At 40.9% G+C, this 17,216-nt stretch overlaps 1 protein-coding gene across 1 annotated transcript; it reads right to left on the bottom strand.

The window, feature by feature from the left end:
• Positions 1 to 304: 304 nt before the first annotated feature.
• Positions 305 to 11,884, bottom strand: LOC102276955 (granzyme A). The gene is made up of 5 exons (XM_005887372.3): positions 11,793 to 11,884; positions 9,250 to 9,397; positions 6,144 to 6,285; positions 2,539 to 2,811; positions 305 to 1,110 (listed from the first exon to the last, which is right to left on the bottom strand). The coding sequence occupies exons 1-5, from the start codon at positions 11,851 to 11,853 to the stop codon at positions 958 to 960; spliced, it is 777 nt and encodes a 258-aa protein (XP_005887434.1). The 5' UTR covers positions 11,854 to 11,884; the 3' UTR covers positions 305 to 957.
• Positions 11,885 to 17,216: the final 5,332 nt, after the last annotated feature.

Genomic DNA, 17,216 nt, shown 5'->3' with positions numbered 1-17,216 from the left:
CCTACTAGGCTTCAAACATGTTGAAAGCGGTGGTCACGTCTTAATATTTATAAATCTGGACAGAATGCCTGGCACATGGTGGGCCCTCAGGAAATGTGTGAGGAATTAAATTGGATAAGTCACCCAGAATTATTACAGAATGAGCATTTATAAATTAGCTCTTTGGAGAAACAGGGCAACAAAAAGATGTGATTATAAATGGTAGGCAATAAAAAAGCCATCTTTATTTATTATATAGCACAGTCTATCAAGACTAACATAGAACTAAGCTTAGTGCTTGCAAATATAAATTGTCTAGCTAAAGCAAAATACATACCAAAGTACTGGCTGGACTGCAGCCTACTCATCTATGTAATTTTAGTCTACTTGTAATTAATAAATGATGCAGTTTCCCTGAATTATGTCTAACCTCAAATTCTAAATTTTCCCACTATCTAAAACACACACTGAGTCTTTCCCACTGTATTCATAATTAGAATTTTGGTAAGAAGTTAAGCAATGCAGAAGCATATAGTAAGAAGTGAATAATCCCTCCTTATCTCTGTCTTTACTCTCACACTGAATACAATATCAGGCTCTGAATTTCTAAGAGCAGAAATATTTTGGATCTTCATTTGGAAGAAAGGAGAATATTCTAACTTTCTCGAGATTGACTTCCTTTTAAGAATGAACTCGAAAGTGAGAGTCCAAATTCTGAATAGAACAAAAAGTCACGGAATTGGAGAACTTTTTCTCAGGGGACGTCTCTCACCATGGATAGAGAACATGTGATGACTCAGTCTTTGCTGATCGGGGAAGAGTGACAGCAGGAGGTCATTTCTTTAATTGCTGAATTTATTTTAGACAGGCGGCATTTTGTATGTGAAGTTCAGAGGGCTGCAAGATGCTTCTTCGGATAGGTCAAGTTTAAGACCCTTTCACTTGGTTACTTCGATTTTCTACTTTGAAGTAGAAATGTTATATGGCTCCTGCAATGGTTTTCTTTATCCAGTTGAGGTGTTTTTTGGTAAGGAGGATGTAGATGCCAGGCTTCTGGGGATTACCACACTTGCCAAAGGAAGTGACACCTCTGAAAACATTATCACATATCAGAGGACTTCCAGAATCCCCCTGAAACAGAAAGTTACATGATTTAGACAGGAGTGCTTTCCAAGGATATTTAATCACCCTTTTAGTCATGAATATTCACTCATTCACTCACACATTTTCTCTCTTTCCTTAAAGGCTAATTTATATCTCTTTTATTAATTGTCTGCCCTCAGCATCAATTACACAGATCTGTTAATATTTTCCAATCATTTCCCTTTTGCAAAAGACAATTCTGGAGATGTGCAAAATTTATTTTCATCGGTAAAACAAAGGCAGAGTAGCAAAGGAAGCCTTTAACAGTGAAAATAACTGTCTCCCTCAGTCACCCTGTATCCCCTTTTCTTGGTCAGTAGATGTTAGGGGAAGAGACTGGATGTTGGGACTGCCTGAGGCATGAGATGGGATTTGAATTATATCCTGCTTTGAAGAAGGACACAGGGTAAGCCATCTCAGACCAAGGAGTACTTGTGAGAGTTCAAACAAATTTTAGGGCTCTTTTCCAGGGTTCATCAGTTCTCATTTCATATTCTCTCTGACCCTGCAAACCACTTCCGGAACATGAGTTCTAAATAAGGCCGAACCCTACTTAAGCCCATTCTTGGCACATGGAGAGGCAGAACAACGCAAGAGTTGGGAGTCATCAGGTGGCCTGGGTTCAAGTCCAGGTCCCCCCTACTGACTGCCATTATCTAACTTGGGAAGTTAAGTAACTTTCTATGTCTTAATTTCCCCACCTGTAAAATTTGTTGTTTAGTCGCTAAGTCGCGTCTGACATTTTTTCGATCCCATAGGCTGTAGCTTGTCAGGCTCCTCTGTCCATGGGATTTCCCAGGCAAAGATAGTAGAATGAGTTGCCTTGCCCTCCTCCAGGGAATCTTCCTGACCCAAGGCAGGAGGATTCTTTACCACTGAGCCACCAGGGAAGCCCCATCTATATAATAGGATTGATAATAATAGTGTCTATCCCATGGGGCTATTTAAGGATCAACTGGCATAGAGTATACAACTTAGTATAGTTCTTGGCATCTGATAAATGCCAGCTGTCATGATCAGCGGGACAGAATCCATGTGCTGTGCTGTGCTTAGTTGCTTAATTGTGTCTAACTCTTTGCAACCCCATGGACTGTAGCCTGCCAGGCTCCTCTGTCCATGGGGATTCTCCAGGCAAGAATACTGGAGTGGGTTGTCATGCCCTCCCTCAGGGGATCTTCCTAATCTAGGGATCAAACCCAGGTCTCCTGCACTGCAGGCGGATTCTTTACCATCTGAGCCACCAGGGAAGCCCATAGCACCATAAGTGGTGGTTAAGTGCGATCCTGATCACTGGTAATGAGAGGAGTTTCCCTGGATGGTAGGTTTCACTAACAACAGTCCACCTTGTTCTTCTTAGGCATGCTATTTAACCTGATTTCCCATTGCCCAAAATGGTTAAAATTTTAATTTACTTACTTCACATGAATCATCTTCACCTTTTCTACCACCAGCACAGATCATACTGAGATCAATAACTGGATTAAAATTATAGTGCTGGGCATCATTGCATATTTTCCTATCTATCACTGTAACGTTGGCTTCTCTCAAGGCATTAGACATTTGACATGCGTCTTTTTTGGTGCTTCCCCATCCTGCCACATGACACTTGGTGTGGGGTTTGACATCGTCTTCTGTTCTTGGTAGCTGAAGTATTCCTACAGCTTTGGTCATAGTTGCTTTACCTTCCAGCTAGAAAAGAGACAGAAGATGCAGTTTAAGGCCAGGACAACAATAACCAAACCCAGAAAACAGCTCTGACTTAAATAGATAACTTGCTTATTTAGCATGTTCTTATGAAGAATATAAATCAAAACATGTTCCAACCGAATTGACTATCAGTTATTGGTTTTTTAAAGTCACAGCACACCTTTTCAGGCATGTTTTGCTAGGATAGTCTAGTAAACTTCAGTTGACCCATCAATGATGAAATTTTATTGGTGGTGGCTGACAGTTCTGTGGCTGAAAAGCTGTGTGTTGGAGAGCTCAATCATTATTTTATTCAGGTGATCTTAAGTTTGTGAACTGACTGATATTAAGACCAATGAAAGGAAACCAGAGCTCCAGGTGCAGTGGGGCAGGGTGGGAAAGGGGTCAGTGTCATTTTCCACTTCAGTGGAAACGTGGCTTCCCCTCTTCTGAGCAAGTGCAAACTACTTGCGCTGCCTTCGAGGGCTCATGCACACTTTGCCCTTTTCTTTCATTCGCCAAGCCCTCTTCTTGCCTCACTACCTTGCTTTCTCTCTTTTTCTTCTGAAAATCAAGGTCAGGAGAGTCGGGAGTGTGATAGAAGTTGAGAAGAGAGTAGAGGAAGATAATTCTAGTTCTTTCCTTCTTGCCTCAAGCTGTAGGGAGTCCTAGTATTGCAGACCTTCTAAAAACACAGGAGCACAGCAGCAGAGGCCACTGCCACACTCCTATCATTGCATTGCTTTCAGGCCCCACTTCCTGACATTAGACAGTCCCCACTTCCTCAGTGCCCCCTCTGAGTCGATGATGTGCCCCCGCGCCGCCCCATTAGAATTTAGAAAAAGAAATGGCCACCGCTTAAACTCTTTCCACAGAACTTCAAATGCCCATGTGCAACACCTGTCTTTCTGTCCTGCTCACACTCTCGCAAGTCTTCACACTTGTTATCTGGTTGGATTGACAAGGAGGCAGCAGAACCCCCAGAAAGGACTTCAGGTCTGAATGAATGGATCAGCATTGGAGTCAGGATGCATATACTTGTAGACAGCACTCCTGGGGTCAGGCACACAGACCAGCGATGGGCACATCAGTAGGTTTTCACACTGGAAGGTTAACCATGGGGAGGTCCTGACACCCTCTTTAAGATTTCTCCAGCAACCTCACCTTTCTGGCCACAGTGTCAGAGGCGAGAGGGGGTTTCCTGACTCTTCTTCGCACCCCTTACTCACCGCACACTCTTGTAAAGATATTTAAGTCCTAAAGGAGACTTGACCACTGCTACCACTTTCTTGAAACCTGAGTTCAGAATCTTTTCCCTTGATGGGTTTGCCACTGTCTGGCTTAACTCCATTCCTTATCCAAAATTATTCAGAAATGTTTATGGAAGGTCTACTGTGTACTAGGCACTATACTCCCTGGTATAGGGGAGAAATAAAAAGATAAAAATATCTGTTCTTTGAAGTTGACATCGCACTGAGGGAGACAGACAAACAATCTAAAGTGTTTAATATATCAGAAGTGCCCTGAGGTGGAGAAAAAGGCAGGAGGGCAGCAGGCCAGGTAGCGCCCTCTACTGGGCAGGAGAGGGAGTTACATTGCCCCGTGCAGGAAGCAGGACGGGAGGGAATTAGAGTATCGGGGAGGAGAGGAGACGGTGAGAGAGAGGCAGGGCCCAGAGTCTCAAGGCAGAAAGTGTGAGGGTTACTGATAAGTACGGGGGGCAGGGAGTGTGGGGAGTTTGCCATAAGCATACAAAGCTCTAGGTCCTCTCTTTACTCCTAATATGGGAACGTGTGGATTCCTTGAGCTTCCTCTTAAGTCTTGCTGGGGAAATTTCTCCTCAACCCTCTTAGGAAGAGTGTGAATTGCACACTCTGCCCAATTCTGCCTCTTCTATCATACTTTCTGCATAGCAGTCAGGTAATCCTCCTAATAACAAGTCTGATCATGTCACTGCCCTGCTTAAAATACTTTCCCATTTCCTTCCCCATAAAGTTCAAACTTCTTCCCATTACGATGTCTGGGTTCCCTCCTTCTTAAATTTCATGATAACTTCCCTTTCTTCCCTCTTCCTCCAAATGCATTTTCCATTAAAGACTCCTCTTATACTTCCTGCCTGGAAGGCCCTTTCCTCTTTTTTGCCTCCTGACTCCTGTACCTTCTTTAAGAAAGCTTCCTTGACTGCCTGGACACGGCCCGTGTTCCCTCAGAGCCCCCTTCTTAGTGATCTCCATCACTGATGACAAATACATCACTAAGACAAATACATCACAGCCAGATCAGAACTGTTGATGTATTTGTCTGTCTCTCTCACTAGAAACTGTGAACACTTTGAGAACAGCACCTGTTTATCTTATGAAGAGAGAAAATCTTACTGGCACTTACAGATGGGCCACAACTTTTCCTACTGATCATGAACACTTTTATAGACCACCAATATCAGATAGGACTTCCCTGGTGGCTCAGACAGTAAAGAATCTGCCTGCAATGCAAGAGACCTGGGTTTGATCCCTGGGTCGGGAAGATCCCTTGGAGAAGGGAATGGCAACCCACTCCAGGATTCTTGCCTGGAGAATTCCATGGACAGACAAGCCTGGTGGGCTACACTCCACAGGGTCACAAGAATCACAAGAATTGGACACGACTAAGCAACTAATACTTTTGCTTTTAATATCAGACAAGGTGAGCCTAAAGAAAGGAGCAAGGCTCCAGGCCACTTTGTGGTCATGTTTGAGTACAGGCAAAAGTAAGGTCATTTTGCCTGCCACAAAAATGACCAAATGCCCCCTATGGCTAAAATGAGTGGCCGCTGCTTCTTATCAATCACAGATTTAGCCTCCTAGGTAAGTAAGATTCACTGAGGTGCTCCATCATAGAATTACCCCACTTCCTGACAATAGTCAGTTCAGAGCAAACTCCTACTTCCTAGAATACTCCTCATCTGACATGAGCCCAAATCCTGGGATAAGTCCCATCTAACACTCTTACAAGCCACTCCATGATTCCTAATGGTGTACAGTCGCCCTTGCTGAGCAAGAGTCAACAAGTGCAACTTGGTTTGACTGTAATTGAGTTGCTGGTGGCATTATCACTTTGGATTGACGGGTCTTACCACAGTAGGACTTTTGTCAATATTTTTTAAATTGAACTGACTTCCAAGAAGGTGAACATTTGTGTAATTATGTTGGGTCCCCGCTGTGCTTCTTATACCTACATCCTGGCATTAGCCAGTCTTGGCTATGAGGCCAGTGTGTAAAACTGGTTTCAGGTTAAACTGACCAAATTTCAAAATTTTGCAATTTCAAAATAGTTATTGAAAAAAAAAACATGTTTACCTGAAGTAGTTGAAGATCCCCTTCAAAAGTCTGTGGATCAAAGCATGGGTAGGGAATTGCCTTTTTAATGGAAAATACTTGGTCAAGTTTTTCTTTATGGGATGTAGAGTGGGCCCCAAGAATAACTTGAGGATTGCCCTTCCTGGAAAAAGCAAGGATGATATAATTTATGTGACAGAACAGATGAAATTAAGTATGAATTTAATTTATTAATCCGATCAGTTCTTTTACATGGTTTTCTATATATAAATAAGCACAGCAAGTTAGGGGGCATTTATGAGGCTTTTTTCTTTAGGTGTTTTACCTAAAACTCCTATGACATGTGTTATCTTAGATGCTTCAACTTCAGGTCTTTTCAGGGAAGAAGCAACAGGAGGGGAATCCCAGGCCTTTTGGCAGCAGCAGGAGCACTGGGTTGGCAAGGCCTGGAGAGGTGTGCTTGGGTGCTGACCACATGGGCTGCTGAAGAAAGAAGAGCTGCCAGTTTCTCCATCTGCCTTGGATTTGTGGAATCAACACTTAGTGGAAGAAACTCAACCCAAGGACTAGAGACTAAACCAAAGAATGAGAGCAGAAGTAGCGGGTTTATTTCTTTGGGGGAGATAGTATAACTTGCTTGTCCTCACAAAGATGACAAAGATGGAAAAGAGCCTAGAACTGAATATGTAGAACTGAAGAAATGAATCTTGACATAATAGTGAAATTTTAAAGCTGAATCTAGGGGACTTCCCTAGTTGTCCAGTGGTTAAGAATCTCTCTTGCAAAAAAAAAAAAAAAGAATCTCTCTTACAGTGCAGGAGATGCAGGTTCGATCCCTAGTTGGGAAACTAAGATCCCACGTGCCTCAGAGCAATTAAGCCTGTGCATTGCAACTACTGAGACCATATGCCACAACTAGAGAGTCTGCGTGCCACAATGAAAGATACTCTTTGATGCAGCAAAGATGCCATGCAGCCAAATAAAGAACTAAAGCAAAAAACAAAACTTCAAGCTGGTTTTAGAAAAGGCAGAGGAACCACAGATCAAATTGCCAACATCCACTGGATCATGGAAAAAGCAAGAGAGTTCCAGAAAAACATCTATTTCTGTTTTATTGACTATGCCAAAGCCTTTGACTGTGTGGATCACAATAAACTGTGGAAACTTCTGAAAGAGATGGGAATACCAGACCACCTGACCTGCCTCTTGAGAAACCTGTATGAAGGTCAGGAAGCAACAGTTAGAACTGGACATGGAACAACAGACTGGTTCCAAATAGGAAAAGGAGTACGTCAAGGCTGTATATTGTCACCCTGCTTATTTAACTTACATGCAGAGTACATCATGAGAAATGCTGGACTGGAAGAAGCACAAGCTGGAATCAAGATTGCCGGGAGAAATATCAATAACCTCAGATATGCAGATGACACCACCCTTATGGCAGAAAGTGAAGAGGAACTAAAAAGCCTCTTGATGAAAGTGAAAGTGGGGAGTGAAAAAGTTGGCTTAGAGCTCAACATTCAGAAAACGAAGTTCATGGCATTTGGTCCCATCACTTCATGGGAAATAGATGGGGAAACAGTGGAAACAGTGTCAGACTTTATTTTCTTGGGCTCCAAAATCACTGCAGATGGTGATTGCAGCCATGAAATTAAAAGACACTTCCTCCTTGGAAGGAAAGTTATGACCAACCTAGATAGAATATTCAAAAGCAGAGACGTTACTTTGCCAACAAAGGTCTGTCTAGTCAAGGCTATGGTTTTTCCAGTGGTCATGTATGGATGTGAGAGTTGGACTGTGAAGAAAGCTGAGCGCCGAAGAATTGATGCTTTTGAACTGTGGTGTTGGAGAAGACTCGAGAGTCCCTTGGACTGCAAGGAGATCCAACCAGTCCATCCTAAAGGAGATCAGTCCTGGGTGTTCATTAGAAGGACTGATGCTGAAGTTGAAACTCCATAACTTTGGCCACCTGATGCGAAGAGTTGACTCATTGGAAAAGACTCTGATGCTGGGAAGGATTGTGGGCAGGAGGAGAAGGGGACGACAGAGGATGAGATGGCTGGATGGCATCACCAACTTGATGGACATGAGTTTGGGTGAACTCTGGGAGTTGGTGATGGACAGAGAGGCCTGGTGTGCTGCAATTCATGAGGTCGCAAAGAGTCAGACACGACTGAGCGACTGAACTGAACTGAACTGAATCCAAACACACACACAGAAGGAAATAAACTGCTAGCCCCCAAGTGTAGTTTGTGAACCTAATGATAGCTAATCTGGGAGAGAAGGGTACAAGCTTTTCTTGATTTGCTGGACAGACTTTGCACTAAGTGGGCCTATTAATCAAGCCAATGGTGATCTTTACAGTGTACATTGTGCTGAAGTTCCCTTGATAAATTCTCATTTAACACAATAGAGCACAGATCTCCTTGGATCTTCTATGTGGGGGGCTAGTTAAATCTTTTCTTTTATTCATGCAATTTATGCTAAAGTGAGCAGGGAAATAGTAGGTTCCAGTTACCAACAACAAGTACTGATGAAGAAAACAGCAGCATATCCAGGTGATAAACATTATTCTGACTTTCAAATCACAATTAGGGAAAAATTAGTTTGAACCATAGGAAATGACTGTTTTGGAAAGTGAAGCAGTTAAATATCAGTAATGTATGGTTCAATCTAATATGTAGCAACATGGCATAAGACTAACTAGATCACAGTAAGTAAATCACTTGTAATCATAGAGAACACTTTACTTGCTCGACTATGTGAAATACGTTTGTGAAAAAAGCCTGAAATAAAATATATCAAAATAGTAACAGTGATTATGTGAAGTTGATAAGATTGGGAGTGCTGTTTTCCACCATTTTGATTTTCAAAATGTTAATAATATTGCTATTTATAGTTAAAAAAATACTATGAGAAAATAGTCTTACACTTCAATTTTATTCTACAGGATCTGGCCTTTGCTTACAGAGATAAACATAATAATAGCATATAACACTGAATGTACTTGCACACTTTCTTCTCCATCCCTACCTAGTTTTGGTTTTGGACTTCAGAGTCATCTGACAGCCTCTGCCCCCCCCCCCCCCCTACTGTCTGAGAGCGAGAGGAGCTCAGAATTACTTACAGGTCACAATGAGCGGCTGTCAACACCCAGTTTTCTTTGATTAAAGCCCCTGCACAGAGTTTCAGCCCTTTGATTAGAGCCATGTAGCGTCTTGTGTGAGGGGCCACTTCATTTCCTCCTATAATTCCCTCGCAGGATACTGGAAAAACTGTAAAAGTGATCCAGAGTGAAATCCTGTCTTACCAAGTTATGTGTCCCCCTGAGAAAGTTCTGATAGTAATGAACAGATCCAGAATGAGTGCTTAGACATGCACTTTGTGTCCAGGGAGAGAAGATCAAAGTGGTCCAGGTGGTTCGGAATTTTTACAATTTTCCATGATAGCTTCGGATAATAGTATCTTGAATTTAAACACTACTTCTCTCTATGCTGCCCATCTGATGCTTATACTTTACATTCAGCCTCTGCCAGTTTAACTTTCACCAGCAGACATTCCTTCACCTTTATAATAATTATAAGAAGATAGAGGATTTGAGGAATGGATGACTACACTTGAATTGGAGAGTTTAGGAAAGATTCAAGGAGACAATAGGACTTGAAATAATCTCTTATACTTTTCTTTTGTCTTCTCTTTGTTAAGCCACAAACTGCTAAACATTTTATGGGCAACTTATTTCTTTTGTAGTAGGATTAAAAAAAAAATAAATAAACACTACTTCTCTTCCTCAAGAATTCAGATCACCTTTAACCTAGTATCCATCTCCTTCCTATCCCTGGGAGGCAGAAACTGTCAGGCAATAGAATCTCTTTTATTAACGCTCAAAAAGCAAAAAGATTAAAGACTTACCCAATATCATACAGTAAGAGCAGATGGGGGAGAAACCTCATTCTCCTTTTCCTGCCATTCCTCAGTGGTTCATGTCCTACTACAGGCTTCATTGTCTCAGTTTGGGGTTGGACACTGTGTTATTGACCTTAAAAATCTCAGTGTTCCATGATGAGTTTATTGTTGGGAATGATGGTTTGGTAAATTGTATTAAATTTGAAGAAAGAGCAACAACTATAGTAGCAATAATAGTGAAAGCATCTGATTTACCAGGCACTGGTAAGTTTCAGACTCTGGTTCTGATGTTTGCTGCAATGCAAGGTGGGTGTTATTATTCCCATGCAGAGATAAGGAACGTAAAGTTTAGACAGAGCAATTACCTTGCCCAAGTTCACACAACTAATAAATAGTAAAGCAGTCTTCTAATCCAGTTCCTCATCATGAAAAAAATATATACTCTATTCATTGTGAAGAGCTGTTTGTCTGAAGTACCTTTGTTATTTTTGAAATGTAGAGCCATTTGAGAATCTGAATAAAGTACAGACACAGATAAGTGTGTGAATATTTGCATACAGTTTTGGGAGAGTCACGGGCTGCCCTGGTAGCTCAGAGGTTAAAGCGTCTGCCTGCAATGTGGGAGACCTGGGTTGGGAAGATCCCCTGGAGAAGGAAATGGCACCCCACTCCAGTACTCTTGCCTGGGGAATCCCATGGACGGAGGAGCCTGGTAGGCTACAGTCCATGGGGTCGCAAAGAGTTGGACACAACAGAGCAACTTCACTTTCTTTCTTTCACTTTGGGAGAGTCACAGACTTCTTAGTGCCCATTCATGCCCTTGAAGGAGCTCATGGATCCCACATGAAGAATCCCAGCTCTGAAGGTATCACTGAGCTATAAGATATCATAATGTGTGGTTAAGAACATGAACTCTGGGTTCAAATCCCAGACCTACTACTTACTAGCTGATGACTTTAGTAAGTTGTTTTAATCTCTTTGTGCCTTAGTTTCCTCGTATGTAAATTGGGCTGATAACAATAATACATAAGAAGAGTGTATGTCAAACACTTAGAATATACTTAACTGTAAGTTTTATTAAATGTTGACACACATATATATATAGTTCATTGGATTATTTTACATTGATTTATTGCTTTCTTTACCATTCCCACTACTGGAAATAAACATAATTCATTCTGAAAACCAAAATTTTAAGATTTATCTGAGAGTTATGAGTTGTGTTAGTCGCTCTGTTGTGTCTGACTCTTCGCAACCCCATGGATTGTAGTTCACCAGGCTCCTCTGTCCATGGAATTCTCCAGGCGAGAATATTGGAGTGGGTTGCCATTTCCTTCTCTGGGGATTTTCCCAACCCAGGGATTGAACCCAGTCTCCTGCACCGCAGGTGGATTCTTTACTGTCTGAGCCACCAGGCAGAGGGTAACTAAGCTCTCCAGTTGATAAACAATCTATCCATCCCAAGTTTAATGGCTTTGTTGGTTTTTCACTAGCCAGTTTTGCTCTGTGGATCTGGCCTGAATTGTGAGACCCTCCAGATATAGTTATGCTTTAATATTTTGCTGTAAACACAATAGGTCATGTTTTCATTTTAAAAAGCAATATGCCATTTCAATAGCAAAGACTAAAAGTAACATAAATAGTATTAGAAATTAAGTTGTGATTTCTTTTTTACTTTTACACAATATTGAACAAAAAGTAAACCAATATAAAATTCAATTTTCTTATAAGCAAAACTGAAAAGCATATGAAAATATGTCTTACCTCCAGGAATTAGAAGGAGACAAATGGCAGGAGGAAAAGAGAAAGGAAAAGGAATATTCATGGCTCCTGTTATTCACATATGGAGACTATTTAGTTTCAGGTACTGATAGTAATATATAATGAAACACAAAGGATGTGGGTTTTTTCTTTTTTTCTTTCTCTGCTTTGTGGCTAAAGACTTTGGTGTTTTATAACTGGAAAACATAACTTTATTTTAGAGATGGTGTGGTTACTTACTTGTTTCACATTTCTTTCAGGGTTAGACCTTTCCTACTTTAAAGGGTAAATGTGAATCCATGAGACTGTGATACACAAATTGAGAACATTAAACAGAAAATTGCTATTTTGGGACAACTTTTTCACTTTCAAATATGAGTTTTTTAAAAAGCTGAGGATTCAAGTCTATATCAGAAATTGTTTTGAAATAGCATCTTTAAACTTACTCTGGTGGGTAAGTTGATCCTTTTGTTGTTGAGATTGCTGGGTAATTATTGAGGGGAAACTGAGTTATATTCTTAATGCACATTGTTCAAGCTATAAAAGCACTAAGTGAAAATATAGATGAATATTTGTACATGTAGAAAGGAGAAAGAGACTTTGAGATATGACATCAGAGGCAGAAACTGTAAAAGTTTGATTTATGATATGAAAGTTGAACCTTCTGTACCTTGACACATCAAGCATAAAGCCAAATTACAAACATTTTCAACCTATGTGACACAAATGCCTATTTTTATAAAGCACTAAGAAAAGATGAATACCTGGAAAGGAAAATGGTCAGAGAATTTGAACAAGTAATTTACAAAAGAAGAAATAAAAATGGCTGCTATATTCCTAATCTATGGAGGAATCAATAAACACGTATCATAAGTAATCAATAATAAGAATGAATTTAAAACATTTAGGTACAAATTTTGCCTGTCAATTACTAAAAATTAGAAAACAAAAATACTCTCTGGTTTTGGAAATTCTCTTTGTTGATGGCATTTAAAACTGCTACTATCTTCCTGGAATGCAACACATATAAAGGGATTACTAAATTTTGCATGATCTTTGACCCAACAGTCATACTTTAACATATTGCGGAGATGTATTAGTTTCTCATTGTTGCTGTAACAAATTACCACAAACTTAGTGACTTAAAACAATAGACATTTATTATTTTATAGTTCTGTAGGTCATAAGTCTGATGTGGCTCTCCCTGGGCTAAGGTGTCAACAGGGCTGTGTTCTTTTTTGGATGCTCTAAGAAAATCCATTTCTCTGCCTTCTTCAGTTTCAAGAGGTTGCTTGCATTCCTTGGCTTGTGGCCTGCTTCCAGCTTCAAAGCCATCAGTGGTCGGTGGAGTCTTTCTCACATTGCATCACTCTGACACTGAGTCTTCTGCCTCTGCTTCCAGTTTTAAGGACCCCTGTGATTACCCTGGGCTTCCCAAGTGGCTTAGTGGTAAAGAATCTGCCTGCAATGCAGGAGATGTGGGTTTGATTTCCTGGGTAAGGAAGATTCCCTGGAGAAGGAAATGGAAACCTGTTCCAGTATTCTTGCCTGGGAAATCCATGGACAGAGGAGCCTGGTGGGCTACAGTCCATGAGGTCACAAAGGATCAGACACAACTTAGCAACTGAGCCAGCAAGCATGTGATTACATTGGGCCCACTCAGATAAGCTCCCTATTTTAAGGTGGATTGATTAGCAATGTTAATTTTATCTAAAACCTCAATTCCCCTTTGCTTGTAAACTCACATTCCCAGGCTCTAGGCATTAGGATGTGAGCATCCTTGAGTAGGTGGGCAGCATTATTTGACATATATTGTACATTGGCTCTAATTAGAGTATGTAGGCTCTAATTAATCTGTACAACCATTCTGTGCAAAAATTAAATATTAATAACATGGAAAGTGATCACAAAAATATTGCCATATTAGACAATTCTTGTGTGTCTCCACAGATCCCCTTGACCTCATGTAATCCATGAACCTTGGCCACTTATTCTTCTCAGCTTACTCTGTGGAGACCAATTCTGCATGGCCTTGTACCACATCAGGCACCACCTGAAAACACCTTGCTTCATGTCTGCATGACACAGCTTTTGCCTCCTACCACTGGAATCCACTGCTGCTGCTGAGATCTAGGGCACGATGCAGAAGTGCAGGAGATTTCAAGTCTTTTAAGGAAATCTATTTACTAGGAGGAGATGGAATCTAATGGATAAGTATTCTCTGAAGCACTAATTCTTATGGTTCTTGGAAGAGAGTCTGAGCAATCAGTTGTGCTTGATGCCAAGTTTCCAGTCCAGCCATTCACCCTTGTATTGGTGCTTCTCCTCAACATTCCTTTCCTCTCTTTCCGCACCACCTGCTACCCCCTTCTCAAGTATTCTCATCTCTAAGAAAGTGGTAGCATGTAACTTCTGCCTCTGGAAACTCAAGCTGACAGTTGGGAGTGGCGCTAGGAGTTGGGAGTGGCCTTACAAATTAGATTCACAAAGTAGGATTTAGAGTTGCCTGAGACTCACTGATCTGAAACACTGGGGACCCCACTGGTGGCGGTAAGTGGGCGCCTTTGCTTCTCCTACCCTATGGCGTGGGATCTGGGCAGCCTGTCCTTTGCCTCCCAGTACGGGACACGTGTGGGAGTGGGATTTCCCTGAAGTGGGACAGCTGCAAGAGGGTAATTGTAACTTATTCGATCATTTGAACTTTGGACTTAGAGTGAACCTTGAGGGAACTCTTAGAGTGAGAAGAGACTTTTATGAGGTTCCCACCAAATCTTTCTAGTTGTAATTCGGTCATTTAGATGTGGTCTAGGGTCAGAGGTTTCTGTGTGGTAGGTTTTCTAGGTAATCAAGCTACAGATCATTTTCCTCCCCCCGCTTCCCCAACCGTCAGCTTTGCATGTCATGTCACCCTACCGGACCACTCACCACCTCACCGTTGCTGTATCTACTGTGACCATGGGGACAAGCCCCCTTCACTTCGTTTCTTTTTTAAAGTCACTTTATTTAGATACAGTTTACGTATCATGCAATTCACCCACTTAAAATATTACAATTCAATGGTTTTTAATATACAACTATTAATTTTTAAAATTGTGGTTATATATATATATATGTATATATATACACATATATATAAAACCAATATATATACACCATAGAATTTGCCATTTTAACCATCTGAAATGACAATTCAGTGGCATTAATTATATTCACAATGTTGTGAACCTATTACCAGTATCTATTTCCAAACCTTTTTGGTCACCTTTAATAGAAACTATAATCATTAAGTACTAATTCCCTATTTCCTCTCCTTCCAGCCTCCAGAAACTAATCTACTTTCTGTCTCTATTAAATTGCCTATTCTAGATATTTCATGTAAGGGGAATCATACAATATTTGTCCTTTTATTCAGCTTATTTCACTTAGTATGATGTCTTTAAGATTAGTTCAGTTGTAGTAAATATCAGAATTTCATTCTTTGTTATGGCTGAATACGTATATGCTACATATTGTTTATCCATTCACCTGTTGATGGTCAGGCTTCCTGGGTGGCGCAGTGGTAAAGCATCTGCGGCCAATGCAGGATCTGCAGGTTCAATCCCTGGGTCGGGACAATCTCCTGTAGTAGGAAATTTCAACCCACTCCAGTATTCTTTCTTGGAAAATTCCATGGGTAGAAAACCCAGGTGGACCACAGTCTACTCAGGTCCAAAGAGTCAGACTCAACTGAAAGCGTGAGCCCACACACACTCACTGCTGATAAACGTTGGGGTTGTCTCCATCTTTTGGCTATTGTGAATACTGCTACAATGAACACTGATGTACAAGTATCTGTTTGAATCCTTGCATTTGGGTATATACCTAGGTGTGAAATTGCATAGTTGTATGGTCATCTGTGTTTAGCTTTTTGAGGAAGTCCCTCATTTGGCAGTTTTCTTTCCTTTCTTTTTTCTATTCTAATTTATTTATTTATTTGTTCATTTTTTACATTAGTTAAACTGAAGTATAGTTGATTAAACTTTTTATTGGAGTGTAGTTGATTTACAGTGCGGTTAGTTTCAGGTGTACAGCAAAGTGAATCTGTTACACTCCCACACTCTTTGTGATTCTTTTCCCATATAGGCCATTACAGAGTATTGAGTAGGGCTCCCTGTGCTAGACAGTAGGTCCTTATTAGTTATCTATTGTATATATATAGTAGTGTGTATAGATAAATCTCCCAGTTTATCTCTCCTGCCTTCACTGATCTGGATTACGCGGACATACAACTCTTATTCAATTTCTAGAACATGAAATATCCATTTAGTTATTCATTCAATTTAAGATACGTATAAAGTACCTGCCATGAGCTAGATCTGGGAATTACTGCCTGAATGGATCTTATGGCCTAAAGAAAGACTTAGAAACACTGATGTTCAGTGCTGTGGTCAGTGAGGACAGCAGGGTTTGGAAACAAGAAAGCCTTGCCTTTAAATCCCAGCTCTGCCATTTAACATCCACATCCTTTCAGAGCTCAGAGGTCCCTAGCTCATTGGACTGTTGGAAGGACTGCTGTGTGTTAACGGTTCTGGCTGAGATACTTAGTCTGGGGTGATCCCAGGTATTTCCCCCAAAGTTTCCCAGGTGATTATAAAGCGGCAGTCAGGACAGAGAAGTGCTGCGGTGAAGTGTTACCTGGCACATAGAGGGCACTCAGCAATGTTGCTGGACCTCCTGGGCTAATCTGGAATCATCTCCAGATCACACTCCTGGCCAGATGCCGCCTGGAGACTGGTTTCTTCTTTATTGAGACTGGCGTGGGGAATGGATGGAGTCAGGAGGAGGAGGGTCTGCTGCCAGTGAGTCAGAGATTGGCTGGGCTGAAGCTGCCTGAGACCTGTTTCCCAGGAACAAAGAGGGTTAGGACTTTATAACCCTCCTCCCCGGCCTCTCTAAGCACTTGGAGACCAGGGATTTAGCTCAAGGCAACACACTTCCTAGGTTTACTTTTCACCAGAGCACGTGTAGTGCCTTCCTCTCCTTCTCTGAGATTTAATTCAGTCTTTCAGCTGCCCTAAAACAGGTGCCTATTTTATTTTTTGTGAAAATGCATACTTTAGATGACATATAAGATGGTATAAATTTACCTTTCAAAGGTTTTTGAATTGGCAACATTTGATAATTAACTGGTGATGGGGACTGGGTGATAGATATATAGAGATTCATATATTATTCTTTATACTTTTGGACATTAAAAAAACAGAGACTTCGATGGTTTTCCTCTGCTTTCTGTATTATTTGAAGCTTTGACAGAAGAGTGACCTTTTAGTATATTCTTGCCATTCATAGGGAGATGTATTGTTGAACTTGGCCAGTTTACCAAATATCCTGTATCACTAAGCAGAAAAGTTTGGCTAATTACAATGAGCTATAACGTAAAAAAAACTT

The sequence above is a fragment of the Bos mutus genome, chromosome 20 (genome assembly GCF_027580195.1).
Source record: "Bos mutus isolate GX-2022 chromosome 20, NWIPB_WYAK_1.1, whole genome shotgun sequence".
NCBI lineage: Eukaryota > Metazoa > Chordata > Mammalia > Artiodactyla > Bovidae > Bos > Bos mutus.
This window is presented reverse-complemented; position numbering and strand designations above follow the sequence as displayed.